At 39.5% G+C, this 23,714-nt stretch overlaps 1 protein-coding gene across 1 annotated transcript in view; it reads left to right on the top strand.

Annotated features, from left to right (window-relative positions):
* The first annotated feature begins 4,437 nt into the window (after nucleotides 1-4,437).
* The window catches only part of pparg (peroxisome proliferator activated receptor gamma), a 34,448-nt gene continuing 15,171 nt past the window's right edge, over nucleotides 4,438-23,714 (top strand). The window contains exons 1-3 of the mRNA XM_022748373.1: nucleotides 4,438-4,512; nucleotides 21,480-21,776; nucleotides 22,124-22,290. Coding sequence (XP_022604094.1) covers nucleotides 4,461-4,512; nucleotides 21,480-21,776; nucleotides 22,124-22,290 — 516 coding nt within the window. The 5' untranslated portion in view covers nucleotides 4,438-4,460. The remainder of the gene's footprint in view (nucleotides 4,513-21,479; nucleotides 21,777-22,123; nucleotides 22,291-23,714) is intronic.

Raw genomic sequence — 23,714 nt, 5'->3', positions numbered from 1 at the left:
GTGATTGTGTGCAGACAAAAAACTGCAACAAAGTTACACTTTCAGGTGTAACCAATCAGGCAGTATTTTAAATGAATACTAAATTATCAACATTTTATAAGATTCTGTATTCTGCCATTACAAATAATGTGAAACACACGCATACAGAAAGACTCTAAGACACACTTTGAACACAACACGTAGAGAGAAGACAGAGGAAATACGCTCTGCTTGGTTCTTGGTCCATGGGACGAGCTGTCAGTTGAGATCTGTGGGAACATCTCCATCACACTGCTCATAGGGACGAGGACGTGGGCGGTTAAGGCACCAAAGCGAGCCTATACTAGCCAAACCCTGTTTATCTTGGTGCTTATCCCAACCTGCTGGAGCCAGGCTGAGAGCGAGGGAGGGTAATCATTACGCTGCTTAAACGTCATAATATCCAGATTTAGTTCTTAAATCATCCAACATATATGAGGATGAGGGGGAATTCGAGCCCTCTTGGCCCATTTCCTGCTCTCGAGCACCTTCACTGGTGCTGATTTGAAGAGTTTCATTTTCACCACCTCACTCTGATTTTGAATAGATTGCTCTCATACTATAGGCCTGAAACATGGCATGTTAGTTCCACTTTATAATAATCATTGTGTCATGACAGTGTAGGAGACTCTTACAAGTGCTTTGACGATGAACATTTTCAGATACCAGAGCTCCAGTCCACTGGGACCCAAATGTATAAACAGTCAGAAATTATTGCTTCATTTTGTTTGTGACAGCAAAATTCTCAAGGGTGTCATTTTTATTAGTTCAGCACAAAGAAATTCTGCGTGGGGAGGACCGTTATGCATGTGAGAGACTGCAAGAGAATGTGTGTGTATGTGTGTGTGTGTAGGTCTGTAAATAAGCAAAGTGTGCCAGCTGTCTTAGTTCACAGTATCGAGTTATGATAGATCAAAGACAGATGAAATCAAGCTGCCTGCTGCACAGTGAAAGTAATATAAATGAGCTCCACTTACATTTTGCTTTTAAAACTGATCACACAAGACTTTATGGGAACTTTCTGAACCATGTGCAGTAAGGTTTCACGTTTTCTGTGTTTCAATGTTTTAAAACTAAGTTGAAAAGCTACACACATAAGTGTAACTTTAAATTGAGAAGAATCTTCACACATATCTCTTCACACTTTTATTTTTACACTGAGTTCTTCTTCACAGTCATAGTCATTTCTGGGCATATTAGTATTTCTGTATTTAGGTACTTGAAACTTAAGGTTTTTACAAGATTGCTGAAGTTTGAAAGGTGGAGACTATTTCCCCTGCAGAATAAATTAATTAATATCTATTTCTGGCAATCAAAGTGACTCATTCACTGCCAATAACAGACCACAGAACATGATCAAACCATTCATCTGCATGAAATTTAATGACAGAGGTCTCTGCAGCAAATGAAATATTATGGCCTGATAAATCCCTGCAAAACCATGAATGCATCCTTTCCCCTACATACCCAACCCACCATCATCCAGTGTCATTTAGGAGCTTCATCACTTGAGCAGACAGACGGTCAGAGTCTGGTCAAGTGACAAAAAACGGGAACATTTATTTCTTCATGGACTGAACATTTTGGTTGTGGAAACATTTCTTCCGCAGGCTGCTCTGCTGCCTGTTGCGTGTGCCCGTTTGCTACCGGAAGTTTAAAACCAAATCTAACCAGATTTTGTCGGGTTTTAAGTAGAACATTTCACCAGCAGGGCTCTTGTTATGCCTCATCATGTCTGAACATCCTTAGAGTTTCATTTCTTTAGTGAACAACTAACAATATTTACATCTCAAGTATCCACTGAGTAAGTTGAATGTTAATTTGTAATCTTGAGAAAAGCTGCTTTATCTAAATAAAGATATTTACAAAAATAAAATATCCAATATCTTTAGATTACGAGATGTGATTTCAAGACAAGTGGGTTGAAAATACAATGTGAGGAACCATGGCTGCTTCCAGCCCACACAGTAGAAAGCATAGCCTGTAGATTTCAATGTCTTGTTATAAATAGAGTGAAGTTTAGCTGGGGTTACTCTAAGGTTTTAAAATCTACAGAGATGCAGCAGGCAAATGATTGTTGTGCATCTATTTTTGCATGTGATAGTAAGCTGAGTTTTAATGGTTGAACAGTAGATTACAACTTAGAAGAATCTTTCTGATTTAATTCCATCAACAAGCAGCCCTCCACTGACCAAATTGTTTCTCATAATTTCCTTGACTAATAAATTGTTTTATTCAATTCCAGGATCTGCCAAATTGTCTCTCCACTATGAATGTGAATTCAGTCACGTTTTATGAGAAAAGCAGGTGTGTAAACATGACTGATACCAGAGATGTGACTGTAATGACCCCATTAGCCATCATTAGTCTACTAATTAACTAAGAGGGGGTAACGCTTCAATCAATCGGCCAACAAAACAAGCAGTCAGTCAGGTAATTATGTCTTAAAGGAAAAGCTAAAAATTGTTACGGATTAAACTGCCCAACAGTATAGAAAATAAGCGAAAATGGGCTTCACCTTAAAAACATGTATGCTACATGAATGCCCAAGTATTAATAATCCAGTATGTAACACTTAAATGGGCCATTTTTCTGCACTATGAGTGTTTATTTTTTAATACTTTACATTTAGCTGATAGTAGCTACTTATGTACCTTTGCTTTGAGTACATATACATATAGCATATATATAGCAGATAGCAAAGTCCCACCAGCAGTACCTCAAACTTAAACTACTTAAAGGGGCTATTTGTAAGTTTTTGCTATTGCATTGTAGCCATTGTTAGCATTAAAAGCTGTTTACTTACCAGTCTAGAAGAAACGTTGCCATTTCAGTATCATTCCTTTACTCCCCAAGCAACACCAATGTTAACTCTTGTTTTGCGTCTATTTCTATCACTTTTCTTCCTCTGAAGTTAGCATGCTAACCAGCTAGCTACTCATAACACCACTTTGTGTTAGTGAGTGGCTTAAGTCCAGTCTGCCCTAAATTTAGCATGAGAGGATGAGGCCACACTCATCAGCAAAGAAAATAGACATAAAGCACCATTAACATGTTATATCTCATTTAATTTGTACAAATATTGAAACGCAAACATGACCATTAACTGTTTTAAGACCTTCTATTTCTTGGCGGGAGCTAGAGCCTCCACTGGTTGCCTGGCAATTGCTCATAGCCAATAAATAGACTAGTCATTAAACCGTAACACCATTTGAGTTTTTTAATCTCGGTTTGAGCTTTTGTGGTGCTGGGAGGTGGATTCTTTAGCTTTATTTTTACCTGCTAGCTTAGCTTATAGACACAGCACTGTTGGCAGGAAAACAAATAGGCAAAGTGTATTTCCCAAAACTTTGAGCTATTCCTTTAAGTTAATCAATTTCAAAATTCAGTGTTCAACGGAAAACAAACGACCTAACCTATAATACTAATACCTGGCTGTAACATACAACGCAAACGACGGAGAAAATCCCCAAACAGAGTTCAAATGAAGTATATCATCGCTGTAAAGGGTAATTTGATGCCTCTGCGTGTGTCCTTAGGATCCCGGGCGGTTGTGTTGAGAGGAGGGAGGAGAGAGAGGCAGGCAGACACCGACCCACCGACCACAGGGGCAGCAGCAGCAGCAGCAGCAACAGTAACAGCAACAGCAGCATGACCAGGAACCTCCACGACAAACAGACCTGACCACTTTGACACTGCGCTCCGGTGGAAGCGACGCGACGAGACGAGACGCCACGTACAGTGTCCACGGCTGACACGCCAAATTTTTCACCGCTGAGGAAGACGATCCAGATCCAGAAACAGCAAGTGGGCTCCGTCTGCTTAAAACATTGATCAGGTCAGTCACCTTCCGCTCGGTTCACAGTTCGCTGCTCTGTGAGAGTCTATGTGGGTGCGTTTGATAAAGAGTGTGCGTGTGTGTGTGTGTGTGTGTGTGTGTGTGTGTGTGTGTGTGTGTGTGTGTGTATGTGTATGTGTATGTGTATGTGTGTGTGTGTGTTTGTGTTTGCGGCTGCTGGTCGGCTGGTAAAACACTAGAAACCACCTTTAAAAGTTTATTTAAGTCCGTCTAGACCGAGTCTGGTTTTTAAGGAATACACGGCTTTACAAAATCTGACACTAATATTAAATCATTTCTGTTGTTTTCAGCAAAAAATAAGCATCAATTGAACCCAAACACAAAAATTCAAATGGGAGTCTTCTTCAGTTGTCAAAATTTCCTCTTGTTTTAAGCTGCGGTGAAAGTCTGCCGGATGTAGCCTAATATATTGTTACGGTGGACACTTTTTGTAGTGAGACAGACTGCCAGTGGCGTATAGATGGGGGGTGGGGGGGGGCTGATGATGAGGGTGGGGGGTGCGGCCACAGGACTGACAACTGGCACACAGTCAGATGTTGGTCCATAGTGTGTCAGCAGACCACAGCGTGAGTGTGAGCTTGACATGCAAACACCAGGCAGAGATTTTAACCATCAAAGTGGTCACAACTTCTCAGGTGAGTCTAGGACACTGTTTGTGTGTCACTTTATTTTAATGTGTAACTTCATTAGATGGGTAGATTTGTATGAATAAACAATACTTTCTATGTATTGTATAAATTCCTCTTTCATGTCTTGTGAGGAATTTGTAAATGTTGCACAACGTTCAGGCAGGTCTGTGTTTTTGAATTGACTGGAAAATCTTGGTTGTGACTCAGCAGTATTGTGGACACACTCAGGGGCCAGTGCTGATTTATCGCAGAGGTTGCTGCTGGCCTAATGTTGTTTTATTGTGATTTAATAATGGCACTTGAAAGGAGAACTTATCAGTTTTTTGTACAAGGCTCAGACTGTCACTGCCAACAGTGACTGTGGTTGTTCACCCATCTGTGGTCGACCAGTCATTAATCAGTTTGTATGATCCTCATGTCAATAATCTGATAATACTGTGAGCAGATAGAGAAAACTTACAGTATTATTTTGGTATTTCTAAACAAAAATCTTTATGCATATTATGTACATACACACACACGCACACACACACACACATATGTATATATATATATATATATATATAGTAATTTAAGTTTTAAGATTTTTGCTCTAGAAGTTCAGAGGTCTAATAGGACAATTCAGACAAGTTTATTTTTAATTTTTTGAACACTTAAAGAATCATTGAGTGTTTTTGCCCTTGTTTGGGCCACCACTGAAAGTATTTTTCCTGAGATATATAAATACCTTACCACTACGCCTGCCTTTACTTTAGTCAGACTTTATTGTGGTGATGCAGCTCAAAGCGCAGACATAACTACATTATCACAGAATAATGAACCAATATGAAAAGTTCACTGCAATAGATTATCTGTTTCAGGCAAATTCAGTCTCAGCAGGTTTACTTTAATAGTGTATTCATCACTAAAACCAAATGCTGCTTTAAAGATGGGAATCAACCCACAGCGAATGGAAAATAGATGGCAGTTATGTAAAGTACAGGTTTTTGGTTATTAAATGAGCTAAAACCTGCCAAAGCATCTGTGTGGGTTTTCAGAGTCATGCTGTTATGTCTTCTTATTCTCAATGATGATAAAGTTGGTTAAAATCAACAGCTCTGTAGGCTAAAAAAAAAAAAGTAACATATATGTTTAAAACAAGATAAATATTTGACAGATGTGCCAAAAAGTCAGATGAACCATATAGGCAAGTAGTTGTATTTTACCAGAAGTACAGATGAAATCAAATATTTGTTCACATCTCCAGAAAGGTTGAATACTTAGAGCCTTTACAGATAATCCCATAATGATGAAGTAACATCAGGGATATAAGTCACTATCAGGTCTGATTCTATAATTTCTGTTGTAATCTATTGGAATGAAATCATAGACGCTTAGTTCATTGAAGGTTAAAATGTCATTACTGTTGTAACATGGCTATTTTAAAGTAGCAGAACTTATGATGAATTTGTGGTTGAGAAATAATCTGTTTTGAATATGTCATAAAAGGTCATCTAACAGTGCTCATGCATGTGGATTAAGGTCATCTATCCCCTCCACATTTCAGTGCGATAATGTGATTAACTGTCATTTGGTTGGGATATGTCAATAGGGCATAATTGTTTGATATATTTGTGTTTTTCGAGCATCCAGCGCTGTTTGAGAGTTGGATCTTTTTATGCTGTAGTACACAAGTACACAAATGGATTAAAATCTCAGGAAATTTAAATCAGTCACAGGAAAACACATAACGTTAATAAAATCATCCTGTCATCTCTCCATGAGCTGCGTAAAGTCTGACTGAGTGTGTTGATACAGCACCAGTCAGTGAGTTATTGCTTATCAAGTTATATAATTCCTAAAGAGAGGTGTGTGTGTGTGTGTGTGTGTGACTGGGACAGATTCGGACTTTGTTCTGTTGTCATAAATGAAAGGAGTGTCTCAAGATAGCATGCTATGTTTATGTTGTCGCTCACACTGCCTGAAAGTCATGTTTAACTCTCTGTAGACAACATACCTTACCACAAAGCTTTATTTGAGTTGGTGTAAAGACGTAGTTGGTGTTTTTAAAGAAACCTCTGCACCAGGATTCGCCTTGGTTTTTGAAGATCTGTGTTGATCTAAAACACCAGAAGGAGCAGTTGTCAGTCTTTTAAGCGTGTGTTTGCATGTGGCTATAAAAAGTTATATATAAAAGCTCTGTAAGAGCAAAATATAATCAATGCATGAAAGGAAGGAAAATGTTCAACTGTGCATCAGTATCAGTGTGAATATACAGATTAAAAGAGTGACACGCTCCAGTTCAGCCCACAAATAGCTAACCACTATTGCCTCTACACCACTGACATCCTGCTTTGTTTACCATAATTCAGCTTTTCATATTGTTATTGTTTAACGTTTTTCAAAAAGCCCACCTTTGATTTGGTTTTATCAGATGACACTGATGTAGTTTAGCCTTTAGGTTATCAGTTTGTTTTTTAAATTAGGTGTAATTATTAACTTCAAGGCCAATCATTTCACAATTTACTGTCTTGCAGCTTTTTTCGCGGAAGAGTTGGATTTCTGCAAAGAAAGATGGCTCCCACTCAGGGTGATGCAGATGACAAATTCAGCTCCACTAGTTAATCTTTTATGTGTCTATGGCACTCTGTTAAACCACAATGTCCTTGTTTTTTAATGTACAACAATGAGGATCAGGATTTTGCAGAGCATTATATTTTCAGCAGGATCTTTTCAATGTGATTATTTTTTGCAATATTGTAGAGTTAGATCTCACATCTAGTGATTGTACAGTGGCTCGATAAGAAGGAGTTGGACAAAGTGATCTAATTCCAATTTTTAGCAGTTTTCTAGGCAAACAAGTTTAAATTAGTTTGATTCAAAAGTTGATTGAGCAGGGGCACACAAGTCCTTACTGCAGGGGCCCGGACTCGAATCTGGCCTGAGCCCTTTGCTGTATGTCATTCCCTCTCCCATTCTCTCTCTCTCTCTCTCTCTGTCACTCTCTCTCTCTCCTCTCTCTCTCTCTCTCTCTCTCCTTTCCTGTCTCTTTCCACCAACCACCCATTAAAAGATAAAAATGCCACAAAAAATTGTCAAAAATGAGTATGCTACATGTATTTAGTGGTTTTGTTTTTCCTCTTTTTGTTTTACTGCCAACAGACTCCACATAACATTTTACTATTAAATCAGTTGTCAGTTACAACTGTTCACATTTTCTCTCTCAACACTCGAAATAAGCCTAATATTTACAATTTATTTTATTAATTTATTTTAGTTGCATATAAGATTTCCATCCATATTAATTACACAGTTTTAATATAAACCAACTAATAAACTTAATGTGATGCACATTTGTCAGTCAAACATAATTGAAACAAGTAAGAATGAGATTTATGTAATCGTACTAATAAATCGAACGTGTTTTAAACACACAGTAACCATGTTTATATTGCTCAAACCTGGTTATTATTAAGCATCCAAATGGATGGAAATCTTATAAGCAATAAAAAAATTCTAAAGGCTAGATATTTCTTTCAGTGAACAATGAAGGTGTTGTGAAGAGAAAACGCTTCAATCACAACAACACCGGCCAGAAGGTTGCAGTGCAACATGAAAGCAAGTTTTCAGTTCTCACCTCTTTACACTTTGTATTAAAAACAGCCTCTGTCTGGATGAGAGAACATGTTTTAATGTAATGTAAACATCATGACTCTCAGTTTCACACTTTATTGATTAAATTTGAAAACACATTTTTCTGCCATTACCTCCCATTCACACTTATTTTAAGTGGCATTTTTGCCCGTGTAACGAGACATTGTGTCATGATTGGGTTCTGTGCAGAAATATTGTTAAGAGGCCAGTTTTCTGTTGCCGTCTTTATTGGTAAAGAAGTTATAGCAACAAAAGTAAAATCTTGTTTCTAGTATAGCACCCTAACTCATTTCCACCTCCCCTTACAAGTAGCTTGCTTTGGCGTTTTGTAAAATGGACTGCAAATAATGATTATTTTCATCATTGATTAACCTGCTAATAATGTTTTTGATTCATCAGTAAATCACTTGGTGTATAAATGGATTATAATTAGTGCAAAAAGCTTGTTGCAATTTTTTTAAAGACAAATGTGATGTCATCAAATTGAGAAGCTGGAACTAGTGCAATTTTTACATTTTTAATTGAAAATTGAGAAACATTTTATTGTTATTAATTTTCTCTCAATCAACTTACTATCTAAATGTTTAAGCTCTAAAAGCACACAGTGCACAATACCGTGAAAGAATCCTGTCATTTCAGCGACTATTCTGCTTTATGGGTGCATCCACCCAAACAATTTCACAAATACACCAATAAGAAGAATTTTCTTGCCAATGCACTTTAACATAGATATTAGTCAACAGACAGCAGGGATGTCCAGCAACCTTTGTCCTAATTTTCCTTTTAGAAAGATGTGGGAGCAAACAGCAGCTCCTCAGGTCAAAACGTTTGTCTCAGGAGGGAACTTAGGACTGACTCAGACTTGGTATGCACTGGATGTGGCACAGCTTGAGACATCACCAGTTCAAGTCCTGCTGGACATGATGTATGATGAATGTAATCCACCCCCTCAATTTAAAATTGGCTAATAATGGTTAAATGCCAAATGATTGTGGTAATGAAACAGGAACAAAGACTTTTAACAGCTTTCCCTGTCTGATAACCTTTTTTTTTACATCTTCTCACAGTTCCAGTTGAATTTGTCCTTGTCATGAATTCTTTGATGAATGTGTTCTGTCACTTGTAAGTCGCTTTGGATAAAAGCGTCTGCTGAATGAGGAAATGTGACTAAATTTACTGCTTGTGAAGCTGCACTACCATGATTATTGTTATTATTGATATGCTTGTCAATTGTTCCATTCTAGCATGGCAGATATGCAGTTTACAATGATAGTGGGGCAGATTTACCTCTTGAGGCTTATAACAACCAGGGCCTTGATATCAGTGTAGACAAAGTCAGGCTTATCATTTACGGCATTGTTTTCAGGCTATGGCTAGCTAGTTAATGATGCTAACATTACCTCCATGAATTGGTCTGACATTTTATTGTTTCCAAAAAAGAGAACCCTGTCAAAAGGGTTTTAAAATATGCTCCTGATAAGACACTCAGACTAAAGCTACATGTCCCCATCCACACTAGTTGATGAAACAGCATTGTTCTTATATTTCAGTGTGGAGCTAGTTAGTCTTTGGCCCTGGTCAGCCCTGGCATTAACATCTGTTTCGGGTGATCCACACAAGTGGACAGCTCTAAATACGGGTGTGAACACACCCAAGGCATTTGAGATCCGATCACTCGGACCGCATTCGAAGGTGGTCTGGGCCACATGTGGCCACATTCTTTTAGCAGTGTGAATGTGAATGCCTCCACTGCCACAGTCCAAATAGTAATAACACAGTTTCATTATGAACCAAAAATATTTTACTATTTCAAATGGCTCTCTCTCGCTCTCTCTCTCACACACACACACACACACACACACACACACACACACACACACACACACACACACACACACACACACACACACACAGACACTTAGTCGTTCTCCCTCTCTCACAAACACATTGACAATGGACCTGTCTGTTACAGTCAGACTGGTTAAAAACAACAACGTACACATATATATTATTATTTGCATATATAGCGAGCAAGTGAGAGCCGATCAAGTAGTCACTTGAGATGCATGAGGAGACACTTCTTCTCTCATTTATGGTTAGAAGAGAAGAGACATTTAAGATGAGGACTCTCCAATGTGTTTGGTAAACGTTATGCTATCTTACGTCTGTGGTTGCTGCGGTGTAAACTTCCTCAAATCTATGAAGAGCAAAACTAACAAAGTGCCTGAACTGACAGTATCCAGGATCAGCTTTAACACAGGAGGGAAATACTACACAATGGATGTGCAAGTCATGAACGGGGCAACGTACTAATGTAGTTAATGATATGCTAATTCATGACCTTGGATGTACAAAGTTAATTACTACTACAGGTAGTAAGTTAGTAACCCAGCCATGGTAACATTTGACAGGCCTGCTGTGCCTTGTTAATGTTGCTAAGCTATAATTGGACAGCCACGGCTCAGGTGAGGGGGTCAGTGAACGGTCAGTTGTTGAGCCAACTCTGACACTTATTTTGCTCATTTCCCTGAACCTGCCTTTATGGTAGACAATTCTAGATCAGCGTGCACCTTTCCCGGCTTACATATTTCTATGAATGAGATCCACGTCATGTATTGTTTTTGTTATTGTCCAGCCAAACTGGAGCTGAAGGCAGCACACTCCCGTCTTTTCCTCTCCACTTTGAGGAACAGGGCATGACCCTTCCCCACATTGTACCTCTCCCTCTTCCTACTGCGCAGCCCTCCTCTCCCTCCCTGTCCCTGTCCACTTTAGCAATAAATCCGCAGCCGAGATGACACTAACAACAAGTGATCATGAACCTATGTGACGTCATCATAAATGACGATTGTATTGATAGAATCTGTCATCTGCGAGTCTGCCTTTCTCATCCTTGTCGTCTTCCCTCACCCTTTCTATCCTTCGTGCCCCGTTTCAGGCTCAGAGGTGTGTGTATGTATATGACAGGGTGTGCAAGTTTGAGAGACAAAGATAGATCGATTTTGACTTTGTTCTCTTGTCATAAACGGAAGGAGTGCCCCGAACTGCCCTTTATTTATGCTGTGCATACATGTGTCCTCATTCATAAATGTCTTTCAGTGTGACAGCATAGCACATACATGTCATTGTGTGCGGTGTGTTTGTGTGTGTGTGTGTGTGTGTGTGTGTGTGTGTGTGTGAGTGAGAGACCTTGACAGCATACACCACTCCTTCCCCTTATCCAGCAAGGAAGCTCTTGAAGCTCAAGGGACTCATCAACCATAAACTCATAACTATTTAAAGGAATTAGGCAAAAGTTCATGTCCTTAGACTTAGATTATTAGATTGTGAAAACTGCAAATTCCCAGATAGCATGCATATGGAGCGGACACACAGATAGAGATGTATGCGGCAGCAGTTGGTGCTCCATCTCTCAGTTTCGCTTTTCCCATTTTGTGTACGTATACCGATCCCCTTGTACGTGTATATAGCCTTGCCCGTATCGCAGGTTCGGCTATATGTTCCAGTGTGTTTCCATGCCCTTGCATGTGAAAGTAGCATAATTTGTGTGCCTTTGTTTACATGAAAGGGTCCGATATCTTTCTTTACAATCCCCCAGAGTGTTGTTCGGCGGCCACTTCAGTCACCCTGTCGTCCTGTGATACAAGGCCCGCCTCACGTCCTGGTCGCATTATGATTCTGACAGCAATGTAGAACACATCCTGAACATCAGTGTGTGTGTGTGTATTTGTTTGTTTGTGTGTTTGTGTATACAGGTGTGTGTGTGTGTATGTGTGTGTGTGTGTGTGTGTGTGTGTGTGTGTGTGTGAGTGTGTGTGTGTGAGTGAATCTGGCAAGCCCATTCCTCTTAGAATCACAATGGATAATTACATTTTTAGACAATGACCAAAAGGCGGATTGACTGATTGAAGAGTTAGATTAGCCTTTTTTGTTTCAAAACTGTTGTAGCCATGTGAGTGTGTTGATATACTGGGTGAATTCTACATTATTACTTGGAGCTAGGACCAGCTTAAGGAGGAGGACACACATTACAGTTGTTGAGCAGATTATAAATATGACTTGACTGATGATATGACTGATCTTCCCGACCAAGATCAGTCATCAGTCAGTGTTGCGATGAGGCTGTTCCACTCTGGGTCAGCTGGCGTTGACGGTTTGGTGTTTTATGAATCAAACCCTTTATCTTTTTAGCTGGTTATTTTAATTCAGATTTTCATATTATTGATTGGAATTGGGACATTGACATCACTGTGCTTTGAGTGAGAGAGTTGCTAATATTATATAATTTATTTCAGCAGGTTTAGTACAGAACCTCATTTTGTTTTTCATTTTAGAGGAATAGTTCAACATTTTGGGTTATACACTTATTTTCTTCATTGCAGAGAGTCAGATAAGAAGATCAATACCATTCTTTTGCCTGTACACCGGCTATTGAGCTGGTGCCGTAACTCCCCATAAATCCATAACTGATCATTTTTACCTTTCTCTTTGTATTTGAAATAAACAAATGAGATACAACAAGTTAATTGCTGAGTTTCACAGGAGCTGGTAGATGTATTTTCAAACCTCAGATATGTTGAGAAAAGCTGTTTCCCCGTGTTTCCAGTTCTTATGCTAATCTATAAGCTAATTGTCTCCTGGCTATAGCTCTGTAGCTAAGAATGGTATTGAAATTCTCATCGAACTCTCAGCAAAAAAATGAAATGTTGAACTATTACTTTAAGTTGTGATTGTGTTTCATCTGCCGGCTCACCACAAAAATACGATACAGCCTCACTGCGACAACTTTTGGAGGGCAAACAACAGGCAGCTAACAACAACAGTGCCTGCTGCTATTTATGCGTCTTTTCACACAGTTTAGCTCAAGTTGGTGAAGCTCAGGTTTGACACAGCAGAGGTGAGGTCTTTGTAAAGAAACTCATTTTTGGTCAATTTGACTTACTGAAAACCGCTTCTTGCTGAACACTGACACTAGTCACAGGGTGTTGTGTTGGAGTCCCACTCATTTTATAGTTATGTTGATAATGGATTCTCTTTGGTGAATGTTTCGTTTCAGCACACACAACATAACACAAAAATTGCATCATAGAGAACAGACTAGCAGCAAGCTAGCATCTCAAAGGATGGAAAAACAATTGATCTGATGAGTCATTTTTGACAGTTTCTCCCCACAACTGAGGTTTTTCAGATTCAACTTGCACCTGAGGTTCGTGCCTCCAACCTACACCGCATGGCTTTTTCAGACTGTTAAACGCAGTGGTAGATCTGTCATGGTGTGGGCAGACACCTTATGCAAACCTTTGCATGGCCTTGAGACAGTGCAAATGTTATTCCCAAAACTATTCAGTTCTGATCACATTCAATTTCATGAACATGAGGATAACATACCAGATAGCTAGCAGTCACCTCATCTACTCAGTCACCTCATGAAATATTTATTGTTTGGTTGTTTCTTGGATCTTGGGTCTTCTTGGATCTTTCAAAGTAGTGACACTTCCCTTAATGGAAGTTTCACATTCTCTCCAATTGGCTCTGCATTGCTGGAAGGGTCAGTTGTTTTCCCCGTGCACGTTTGTGCTTTGGGAGTGGAGGAGTGAAATCTGCTGTCAAGCTTACGTGAGATCTCTTGACCCTACCTGTCCAACCTTGACCCTTTCTGCCAAACAGCACAGTTGTGAGTGAATGATTGATGGTAACAGACAAGCTGAGGCTCCCTGTCTCTGAAGTGCTCAGTCTGCCTGACTCTCCTGTCTCATTTCCTTCATTTTAGGATCACTTTTGTTACATAAGTTTTGCTTTGTCAATTTTTTGTGTATCCTTGCGTAGTCACGTAACTTAATAAGAAATGCAAATGAAGCAGAAATTTCCCATTGTCACACTCGATAAGAAGAACCCACTTCTCTCTTGTTTGTCCTGGGAATGTGTGGGAATGTGTGTTACTGCATATTTAATGTAATACAATTTGAATACATTTAAAGTTGCTCTACAGGATGTAGAATTGTTTGATCCTCTGCTGGCTTACAGCCTGAACTGTGCTGTCACAGTGAAAGGAGAACGCATATGGATCAACATCAATGTAAATGTGTCAGTGTTAGCCAAAAGGCTAATTTTTCAACTACTGTCCCCCAGCCATATGCTAACTTAGCTCTTGAAAATAGCAAAAAAACATACAGCGTAAAATAAAAACAGTAGAATGTAGATAAAATTCAGGTGATTTTGTTTTGTTTGTTTTTTTTAAAACTCGTATTCTGATTAGGAATTGTAATGGTTTTCTTGTTTGAAATGAAATCAGAAAACAGACAGGCATTGTGTTGGTATTGCATAAGGACGCAGAAGTGAGTGCGTCACTGCTGTCACACTCTGAGTGACTGAGCGGAGGGAGAGAAGTGCAACCAGAGAGGCATGATGAGGTCGCCTGTCAAAGTGAAGCAACAGGAAATCATCTGCATCTGATGTCTACCACCTAACACACACACACACACACACACACACACACACACACACACACTATATGTCTGTGTGTGTGTTTGTGTGCATGTGTGTGTGTGTGTGTGTGTGTGTGTGAAGCACACATACACAGAAGAAACACAGAAGCACACATACACAAGTATTTATTGTACAATTAAGCAGAGATATGCACACATTAAAAATGAGAAATGAAAAAGAGACCCCCCCAAACACACACACATACACACACACACACACACACACACACGCACACACACACACACACACACACACGGACCACATGATAGTTAGCTGTCTGAACTTCTGCTGAGCCCAGTCTCTGTTAGAAAAAGAAAATGTGTGTGTAGTTCCCTTTCTATGGGTCATCACTTCCTGAGGAAAAGCATGAACACACACACACCAGTCTCCTCACTGCCACTGTCACTTAGTTGCAGGTCAGTGAGCTGACACCGAACACTCGGTGTCAACATCTGAAACGGGAGAAACAGGGTGAGTGGACTTTCCTGTACCCTTTTTGAGTGTTGCGTGTGTGCGTGTTTGTGTGTGTCGCTGAATATACGATATACGATGAAGCACAGATCGGTCTCCTGTTACATCTGATGAAGAGCGTTAGACTTGCAGATAGCTGCAGTGAATACATGTGTACATTGAATCATGGTGTCTGGTGAGTAGATTTCCATGTTTAGTCAATTAAGAGCAGACATCAGTGCTTATCAGTGAGATGCTGCAGGTCAACCAGTTTTGTTTGATTGCAGTTTGCCTTCTCTCAGATGCTTTACCTCTTCATAAGCTTTCTTTGGATTTGTGTGCAAGACCAATGTTGTCATATGTGGTGGCACCAGTGAACTCAAAAACCTACAGGTCAAAGATTTTCTCTCTGTTTTCTCTCGGCCAAATGAGCAAAGAAAAAAAAAACTATCAGTAACTAGGTCATGTGAGGCAGCTCTATATTCTCCATATTCAGACTGTTCTTGTGTTCTTGTGTGTGTTTTCGGGTAAATGCACAAACCATGTGCTCTTTTGTAATAAAGACACAAAGGTTTAAGTTAGAATTAAACATGAAATAGTTACTTTAGGATTAAAGAAGATCCTCTACTGTATAATGATTCAACCCTTTGTGTGTATGTGTAAAATTCAGAGATGAGTGTGCTAAGCACATTTTCTCCACCTCAGTGTGACCTCAGGTTGACCTGATCCTGCTCTACTCTCCTAGTTTTGGAAGTTGAAAGACAAAAATCAGATAATAATCAAATAGAAATCAGAGAGATGTTGTCTGTGTGCTGTTTTACTCAGAGCTGTGCCAAACAGACAGAGATTGTGGTTGGTAACCTTCCACTGTGTTGAGCTTTGAAGTTTCATGAGTAAATTCAGTACCAACCGAGCAAGTGGGTTTTCAGACGTGAAGAGACTCTCGTTTCTGTCAAGAAGACAGTCCAGACCTCTGGCTGACACTTCTAGTGCACTTAGTTTTCCATTACTCTCCTGTTTGATCATTTAGGTGCAGACGGGGAAGGCCCGTACAGGTAATTCTGCCTGTAGTGGCTTCACACCACCAAAGGTAAAACAAAGTGCCAGTTTCCTGAAGAGTGAAGGAGGATGGCAGCTTTTTTTGTAGTTTTTTTTTTTGGTTGTTTTTTTCCGCATTTACACTGCATGCAGCTTTTTACACCCTGCTGCTCTTGAGCTGAGCGCCTGACCACCATCACGTTTAATACAGTCAAATAAACCACAGCATTATCGCAACAAGTGATCCAGTGTCCCACAGCTTCCTCGTGCAGGACTAACCAGGCAAAAATCAAGAACGCTTCATCTTTTCAGAGAAATTGTGGGGGACTGTGAGACAGACGTGCAGGCGGGCATATCTTTGTTTTAGTCACTGACATTGAACCACATGCTGTTTTACATGAAGAGGTCAGGAAGTCACAGAGCTCATAGCTCTAACTCTCCCTCTCTGTCTGTGTGTGTGTGTGTGTGTCATACTTGCACACATTCATATACACGGGGCAACTGTGATCATATAAATGGCTTACTGTGCGAAAAAAAAAAGAAAAGAAAAGAAAACCACGCCTTCCTCTATAGGGGAAATACTCTGCAACATGTCATTTTGTCTTCAGGATGTCATAAAGTCAACAGCAAGAAAACTTGTCAAGTGTTAGACTGAACTAAATTAAGCACTTATTGATATTTATCTATTTTCAGTTTCCTTCACCTACTCAGTAAGTAGGAACAACCTACTGTATTCCAAAAACAGTATGTTGTTCTCCTTTGTGTGCATTATATCCACATTTTAGACTTTTCATGTATAAACCCAGTTACTTTCCAGCAAAATAAGTACAAATATCAAAATACGTTTCCCACAGTGCTTCTGATGGAGTGATTATAGTTCTCACCCTCAGAGAGCAAGCATAGTTTTTATTCAAACAGAGAAGATAAGAGTGTTAATGCCTTTGAATGCAGCAGGACAGGTTCTGCCTTTTGTTACTAAATACACCAGACCAGCTTCAATGTATGCTTCTGTCGTGTCCTAAACTACACCTCACTCTGCGTTTTCTTTGCCTGACTCGTAAGTGACTCCTGCTGTGTAGGAGTGTAGAAGAAGAAGTGATGACAGCACTGGATATTGTCTGACTGCAGGGTTTATTCATTGTCAGCCTTTTTCTTTTTTTTTTGCATTTGCATAGTCTTTATTTGTTTGTGCTGCATTTTCCTTCTCAAGCACTTTTTTTGTACAACCTGACAAAACAAGCTCATTCGTTAAAATGAATAAAACTTCACTTTCAAAGGTACAAAAAGGACCTCAGCCACTCTTTGTGCGGTAACCTGATCCCCGGCCTTTGCTTCAGTTCATTTTGGACCGAGTTATTGCCGTTGTGAGGAAATATGAATGTTAAAAAACATTTAATTCGTTTTGCAAGTTTGTCCCTGAAGGAAAGATTTCACATCTCTTTGTTTGACCTCTCGGTTTCACCTCACTTACTTTTGGGCTGTGAGAACAGAATCATTACCACTCCCAAAGTTAACATTATATATATGTCATTATGTATGTCATTTTATTTAAAAATCCAGCTTTTGTGCCAGCTTGTACTTTTGCTCATGCTCTTTTTTTTTTTTGGTTGATGGTTGGTGCTCTTCCTTGTACATGTTGGCCCACACACACAGTACTAGCCTGGCTTGTACAGGTACATCAGCTTGCCTGACCTGCCCGCCAGTTTGACGTTGGCCTTTTGTTATTATGTCATGACTGAGGAAATAGATGATAGAAAGTACTCCTACACGCTGTAATCTTACCTTGAAGACAAGTTCTCACATGTGGAAATCTGAGAACTGGCAGGAGACACTGGCTAAACTGTCACAGACATGCTCTCACACACACACACAGACACACACACACACACACACACACACGCACGCAAACTTTGCAAACACAATACTCGCTGCATAAACCTTAGTAATCATCTATCACCTTTTATAATGTCTGACAGGTTGTTTGCCCACACAGCACACAAACATGTTGGATTCAGTAGATTTTGTATTATATCATCTCCATGGACACCTCTCAGCCTACAAACTTGTTTCACCTTGGATTACAACATGATTTAAGTGCCGTGGTTTAACTGCCAGGCAGCTGCGGCCTTCCTTGTTTTCTTTGCAAGTGGTGTTGAGCACAGAGCATGAATTTCCTAAGATAAGGGTTTTTTTTTCTGAAAACCTCTAGAGTGCCGTTTGATTTCTTGAAGTGGTCTAGGGACTCGCTCTCTGTCACCTCTCTCACTTTATCTCCCTCACTCATCATCTCTGAAGCTCTCTCTCTCTCCCTCTCCCAGTAGATTTCTGTCTCCATATGATTCGATGCCAACCAGGACACAAGCGGCTCCAATGCTTTTGTCTATTTTAGGTTGGGATCACCTGGCGATCGGCCAACAAATGGAAAAATAACCAGGTTTCTCTGGTTATTAATAGTCAGCATTTTCCCCCTCAGCTGCTTCCAAGGCGGTGGAAGCTATACAGCCTGCGGGGAAACACACACACACACGCACTTTCTCTCTCCTATTCTGAAACAATGTCACAGTCGGTGTGAATTTTAAGTGGATCCCCCCACTGATTTTCGTTGCCACATTCCAAACAAGTAAAAAGGAAACAATGAGTAGTTGAGAAAGGAGGATGTTTGCTCCACGGGGATGTTTTGCCAGATACTTTGGAGCCATTTCAAGCAATTTTTATACCTGGTGCTACTGTGCCATCTGAGTATTGCTATTTTAGTTCTGTCCTGTTGCATAATTCATCTCATTCTTTGTTGCATTTTTTTTCCCCAAATCAAGCGCTCAAGGTTGATAAGAGGAGGTTTATTTTGAGATTCGGTGTTGGTTACAAAAGGTTGTTTGGCAGGCCATGTAGTTCAGTACACAGACCTTTTACTCTATTGATTATTTATAAACTGTTGCTAGTTTGCCTTTTCCTTTTCATAGTTTCTTTAGTTTAAATCAGGGTCAGAAATCAAGCATGGCTTCCTCCCTCTTAAAAAAAAGAAAAAAGCGTGGGAAAACTAAGTAGTTTCCAGCACAGATATATATATATATATAAAGTCATGGATCAGCTATTTCCTTCCTAGAACAAGTATTCTGCCATCAAATGTTGCATGAAAAGTTTTTGGAATATCTTAAAGGATACTAACAAATGTTGTCTCTGTATCCATGCCTAATATAGCGCTGCGCTTTATTTTGATCATTCCCACATTCACTATCCTGCTGATGTAAATACTAGATGTAAATAATATTCCCCAACAGATTCACCCATTCCTGTTTTTAAAGAAAAGTTTGAAAACAAAAAAAATCTACAGTTCTCAGCTGTTTAAAGAAATTATTTAAACTCTGTGAAAACTGAAACTATATATTTCTGACACATTTTTAATTAATTAATTTACCCATTTCAGAAAATTGCTTTTGGTATTGAGATGGACACATGCATTGTTGTTTTTTTGGGGTTTTTTTTGTGGAAATTGTTGACTAACAAAAATATAGAACATCTACAGCCTTATTCTTCAATAAACTAATTAAATTAATATTTGTCAATATTATTTACACTTATTTCTAAGAATAACTATATATCTTTTTTTTCTGGCCCTAGTTTTTTTAAAAATATTTGACAAATTCTCATCATACATTGAAACAGCTTTAACTATTTATAATGTAGGGTCTGTAGTTAAGAAAAACCACTTTAACAATTAAATACATCCTAAATAACAACATATTTTATTGCTGCATCACCAAACGACCTTGAACAAACTTTCCCCTCTCTGTACTGTATAGCCTTGTATGTGGTTGGCTTTCGTTTGGACAGTAGTAACCTCTGATGACTGGACTTTGACCATTTCAGCTGACTTCTCTCCTCCAATGTCTGACCATCTGAGTTAGATGTTGAAATGACTGACTTCATTCATTTTTATCAACTCAGATCTGCATATTTAAAGGGAGCTGTGTGGTAGAAATGTGTTTCCGAGACTTTCTGAGTGTTGATTAAGTTCATTTTCCATACACGATTCAGGTAAACAATGATGATCTATATTTTTCTTAGTGTCAACAAATCCCATGAAAAGACCAAAACCAAAAAATAAATTTATAATGACAATTGTAAGAGACTTGGTGTTCAAAAACTACTAAAAGACATAATTGAGCCATACCAATTCGCTGGCTCACATGTTGCTTCATTACAGTGCACATGGGCACTGTAGTTTATTTTTAGTCAATCTCATATGCTGTACATCGTCCTGCTGCTGTAAATACTTGCTAGTGCACCAAATCCACAGCTAAAAATAGTTCCCAGCTAGAAGGGCACGCAGAGAGTGCAGACCTACACCAAACTCATTGTCAAACAACATACACCAGACTTCAGACAAAAAAAAAAATACAGGTCAACAAGTACTTCCCTGGCCTGTGCCCCATCCCTCCACCAAGTTGAGCACTTTTTATGTAATCCTGCTGACAAACAAACAAACCAACAGACACTGTCGAAAACATTCCCTCCTTGGTAAATGCACTATACATGCCAATTTGAGTAATGTTTGCTGAAGACCACAGTGCCCAGGTATTAAGTATTTTTCCCATTTTTCCATGGGATTTATTGTCAATAAGAAAAACATTGAAAATCGGTCGTATACTTAAACAAAGATGACCAAATCACAGTCTCGCCAGGATAGAAAAATAAAATCCCCAGAAACTGAAAAAGGCTCGGGACGGCACAGTGTAGCACGTTTTAGTGTAACACATTTCAGCACTCAGAACGTGCAGGCCGTTCCCTCCAAAACTCAGAATCCTACATCCTTGGCCTCAGACAGACTGAGGCTCAGACTGTCCTGCTTTCTGTGTCCTTTGGTTGGGCAATCACACAGTGAGCCACCCAAACAGCAACAGAGGGAGACGGTGTTTTGAGCAGAAGAGGCATTCTTTACTGCCAGAGTTCGTCTTGTACTCCCTGTGACACGATCTGCCTCCCTGTTTACTAGATAACAGACAGACTGCAGGAACGAGCCGAGGACCGGGGGGGTAGTCATCATCGTGTTTACATGGGAGTGTGTGTATCCATTGTTTATGTTTTAGCCTATTTTGAACTGATATATTTAATCATTAACGCCATGTACATTGCTGAATGTCGGCTTGTCTATGCACATTTTCATTGTTATCTCTCTTTCTCCCTTCCTGTTTTTCTCCTCTTTTTTCTATCTCCTCCTCCCTTTCTCCCTCTGTCTCTCCAACTTTTCCTCTTCCTCCCCTCCTCTCTCGAGTTCTTCTAGTGTTGTTTTCTTTTAACAAGGCCACATACAGTCAACAAAGGATATTGCATCCGCTGACTCCGCACTGCTTCATCTCTCTCCACAGTAGACATGGTGGACACCCAGCAGCTCCTAGCCTGGCCTGTTGGTTTCAGTCTGAGCGCCGTGGACCTCTCGGAGCTGGACGACAGCTCCCACTCCCTCGACATGAAGCATTTGTCCACATTAGACTACGCCTCCATCTCCTCCACCTCCATCCCTTCCTCCCTGTCTCCCCCACTTGTATCCTCCATCTCTTCCGTTGGCGTGGCCTACGACCCCAGTCCACCGCAGAGCGAAGAACACCTGACCAACATGGACTACACGAACATGCATAGCTACAGGACGGAGCCAAACACGCACAGTAAGTCCGGTATGGTTGATGGGTTAACCAGAGCCGAAGCACGTTATCTGCTTTCTTTCTCTGTAGCTGAATAATAACTTGCAGGAGGTGCAGCCTGAGTCATATGCAACTTCTTTTAAGTAGCTCCTTGCACAAGAATGTGAAAATGCTTCAGGTGTACCACATTAAGAGGAGAGCTGGTACAGATATTGATAAATCATCACACTAGTGGTTATAGCCAGTGAAGAGATTTCATACATCACATTTAAAGAAAACAGATTTAACCAACAAACTGTTAAGGTCAGAGAGTTTTAGTTTTCTCTGTCCACCTGTCCCACCTGCCTGATTATGTGTCCTTCTTCTGTCAGATTTAATCAAGCTGGAGCCGGAGTCGCCACCTCAGTACTCTGACAGTCCCGTGTTCTCCAAGCTCCAGGACGATACGGCAGCGGCATCACTAAACATCGAGTGTCGCGTGTGTGGGGACAAAGCCTCAGGGTTTCACTATGGCGTCCATGCCTGTGAAGGCTGTAAGGTAGGACTGAAAGATATCATGAGCAAAGATGAAGCTAAGACAAATTGGGGCGGGCTATATAATAGTGATTAAAATACCAGATTACATTATGGCTTCAATTTACAATTATTTATTTTATCTCAGTTTATCAAGGTGACTTTTTTGTCCAAAACCCAAAGGTGTTTAAGTTACCATCACAAAAGACAAAGTAAAGCAGCAAATCTTTGCAATTTAGAGGCTCGAAAAATGACTTTATTCATAAAGTCACTTATCAAAATAGTTGCAGATAAATTTTCAGGCAGCTAATTTTTCCCTTTGACGACTGAGGAATTACCTGGCTCCCTGTCATTTTAGAAAGGTTGATTACATCTTAAATGACAGTGCACAGCAGTAGAGAATGATTGCTGCTCTCAAAAAGTAATGCTCAAGAAAAAAAAAATCGACCGTCATACCACCTTAGAGTCATGTCAGGAAATGGTGATGGGTGTAACAACTTCTACTGCAAAGTTTTGTTTCTCTGCCAGCCATCCTTTTTCTGTCACCATGTGTCACTCTGAGGTGAAACAGGTTGGTGGAATAAAAACTCTATAATGCATTGGGGAGAATTGTGCTTTTTTTTCATCTTTTAGATGTCTGTCACTCTAACCACAAGCCCCATACTTTTTCCATCCTGCACATGCTTCTGCTTCTACAGACATACAGCCAGCACCTTAAACTGTCTGTCTGTTTGTCTATCTTTATAGAGTATAAATAACTAATAGAGTGCGGGGGAGGTTTCACACATATTTCCATTTTCTTTGAAGTATTGAGACATTATAAGAAGAGTAGCTATAAATTGTGACATTGTCCTAAGACATGTGAGACAGATTTTCAGAAACAGCTGCAGATGTTTTCACAGGTCTGAAATTATTCCAGGAAAAATAGTTAGAAAAGCTGTTTTACAGCTCTGCCTCTAAGGTGTAAGAAAAGCTCAATAAGACTTATAATAGAAAATAGAATATGGTAAATGTTGTTAGATGTGATTACTTTTTATTCAAATAAAAAGATTTGAAAACTGATATTTTCTTTAATGCATGGCTTTCTAGATATTATAGGTAACTATTAAAATGACAGATCAGTTATTTATGCATACAATCACTTGTAATTTTGAAAAAAAATCTAAATTTTTTGGACTAAAATCCTTCACTTTGTTACCATCAGAGAAAAAAGAAACTTGCAAAGTATAAAAATCCACAAGTGACCATAAAACAGAATCACCTGTACAATGTAACCAACAATAGATTTAATCTATTAAACTAGGTAAATTTGTGTATCATTTATTCCTCTATGCCATAGATTTATGTATTGTCCAAAAACTATTAAAACACATACATGAGCCACATGGCCTCACGGGGCAACATGTTTCTTTATTACAATGAACATGGACACTGTAGTTTATTTTGAGT

This window comes from Seriola dumerili, unplaced genomic scaffold (genome assembly GCF_002260705.1).
Source record: "Seriola dumerili isolate Sdu_G_001 unplaced genomic scaffold, Sdu_1.0 BDQW01000121.1, whole genome shotgun sequence".
NCBI lineage: Eukaryota > Metazoa > Chordata > Actinopteri > Carangiformes > Carangidae > Seriola > Seriola dumerili.
Note: the sequence above shows the minus strand (reverse complement) of the source record. Positions and strands in the feature narration are given on the sequence as shown.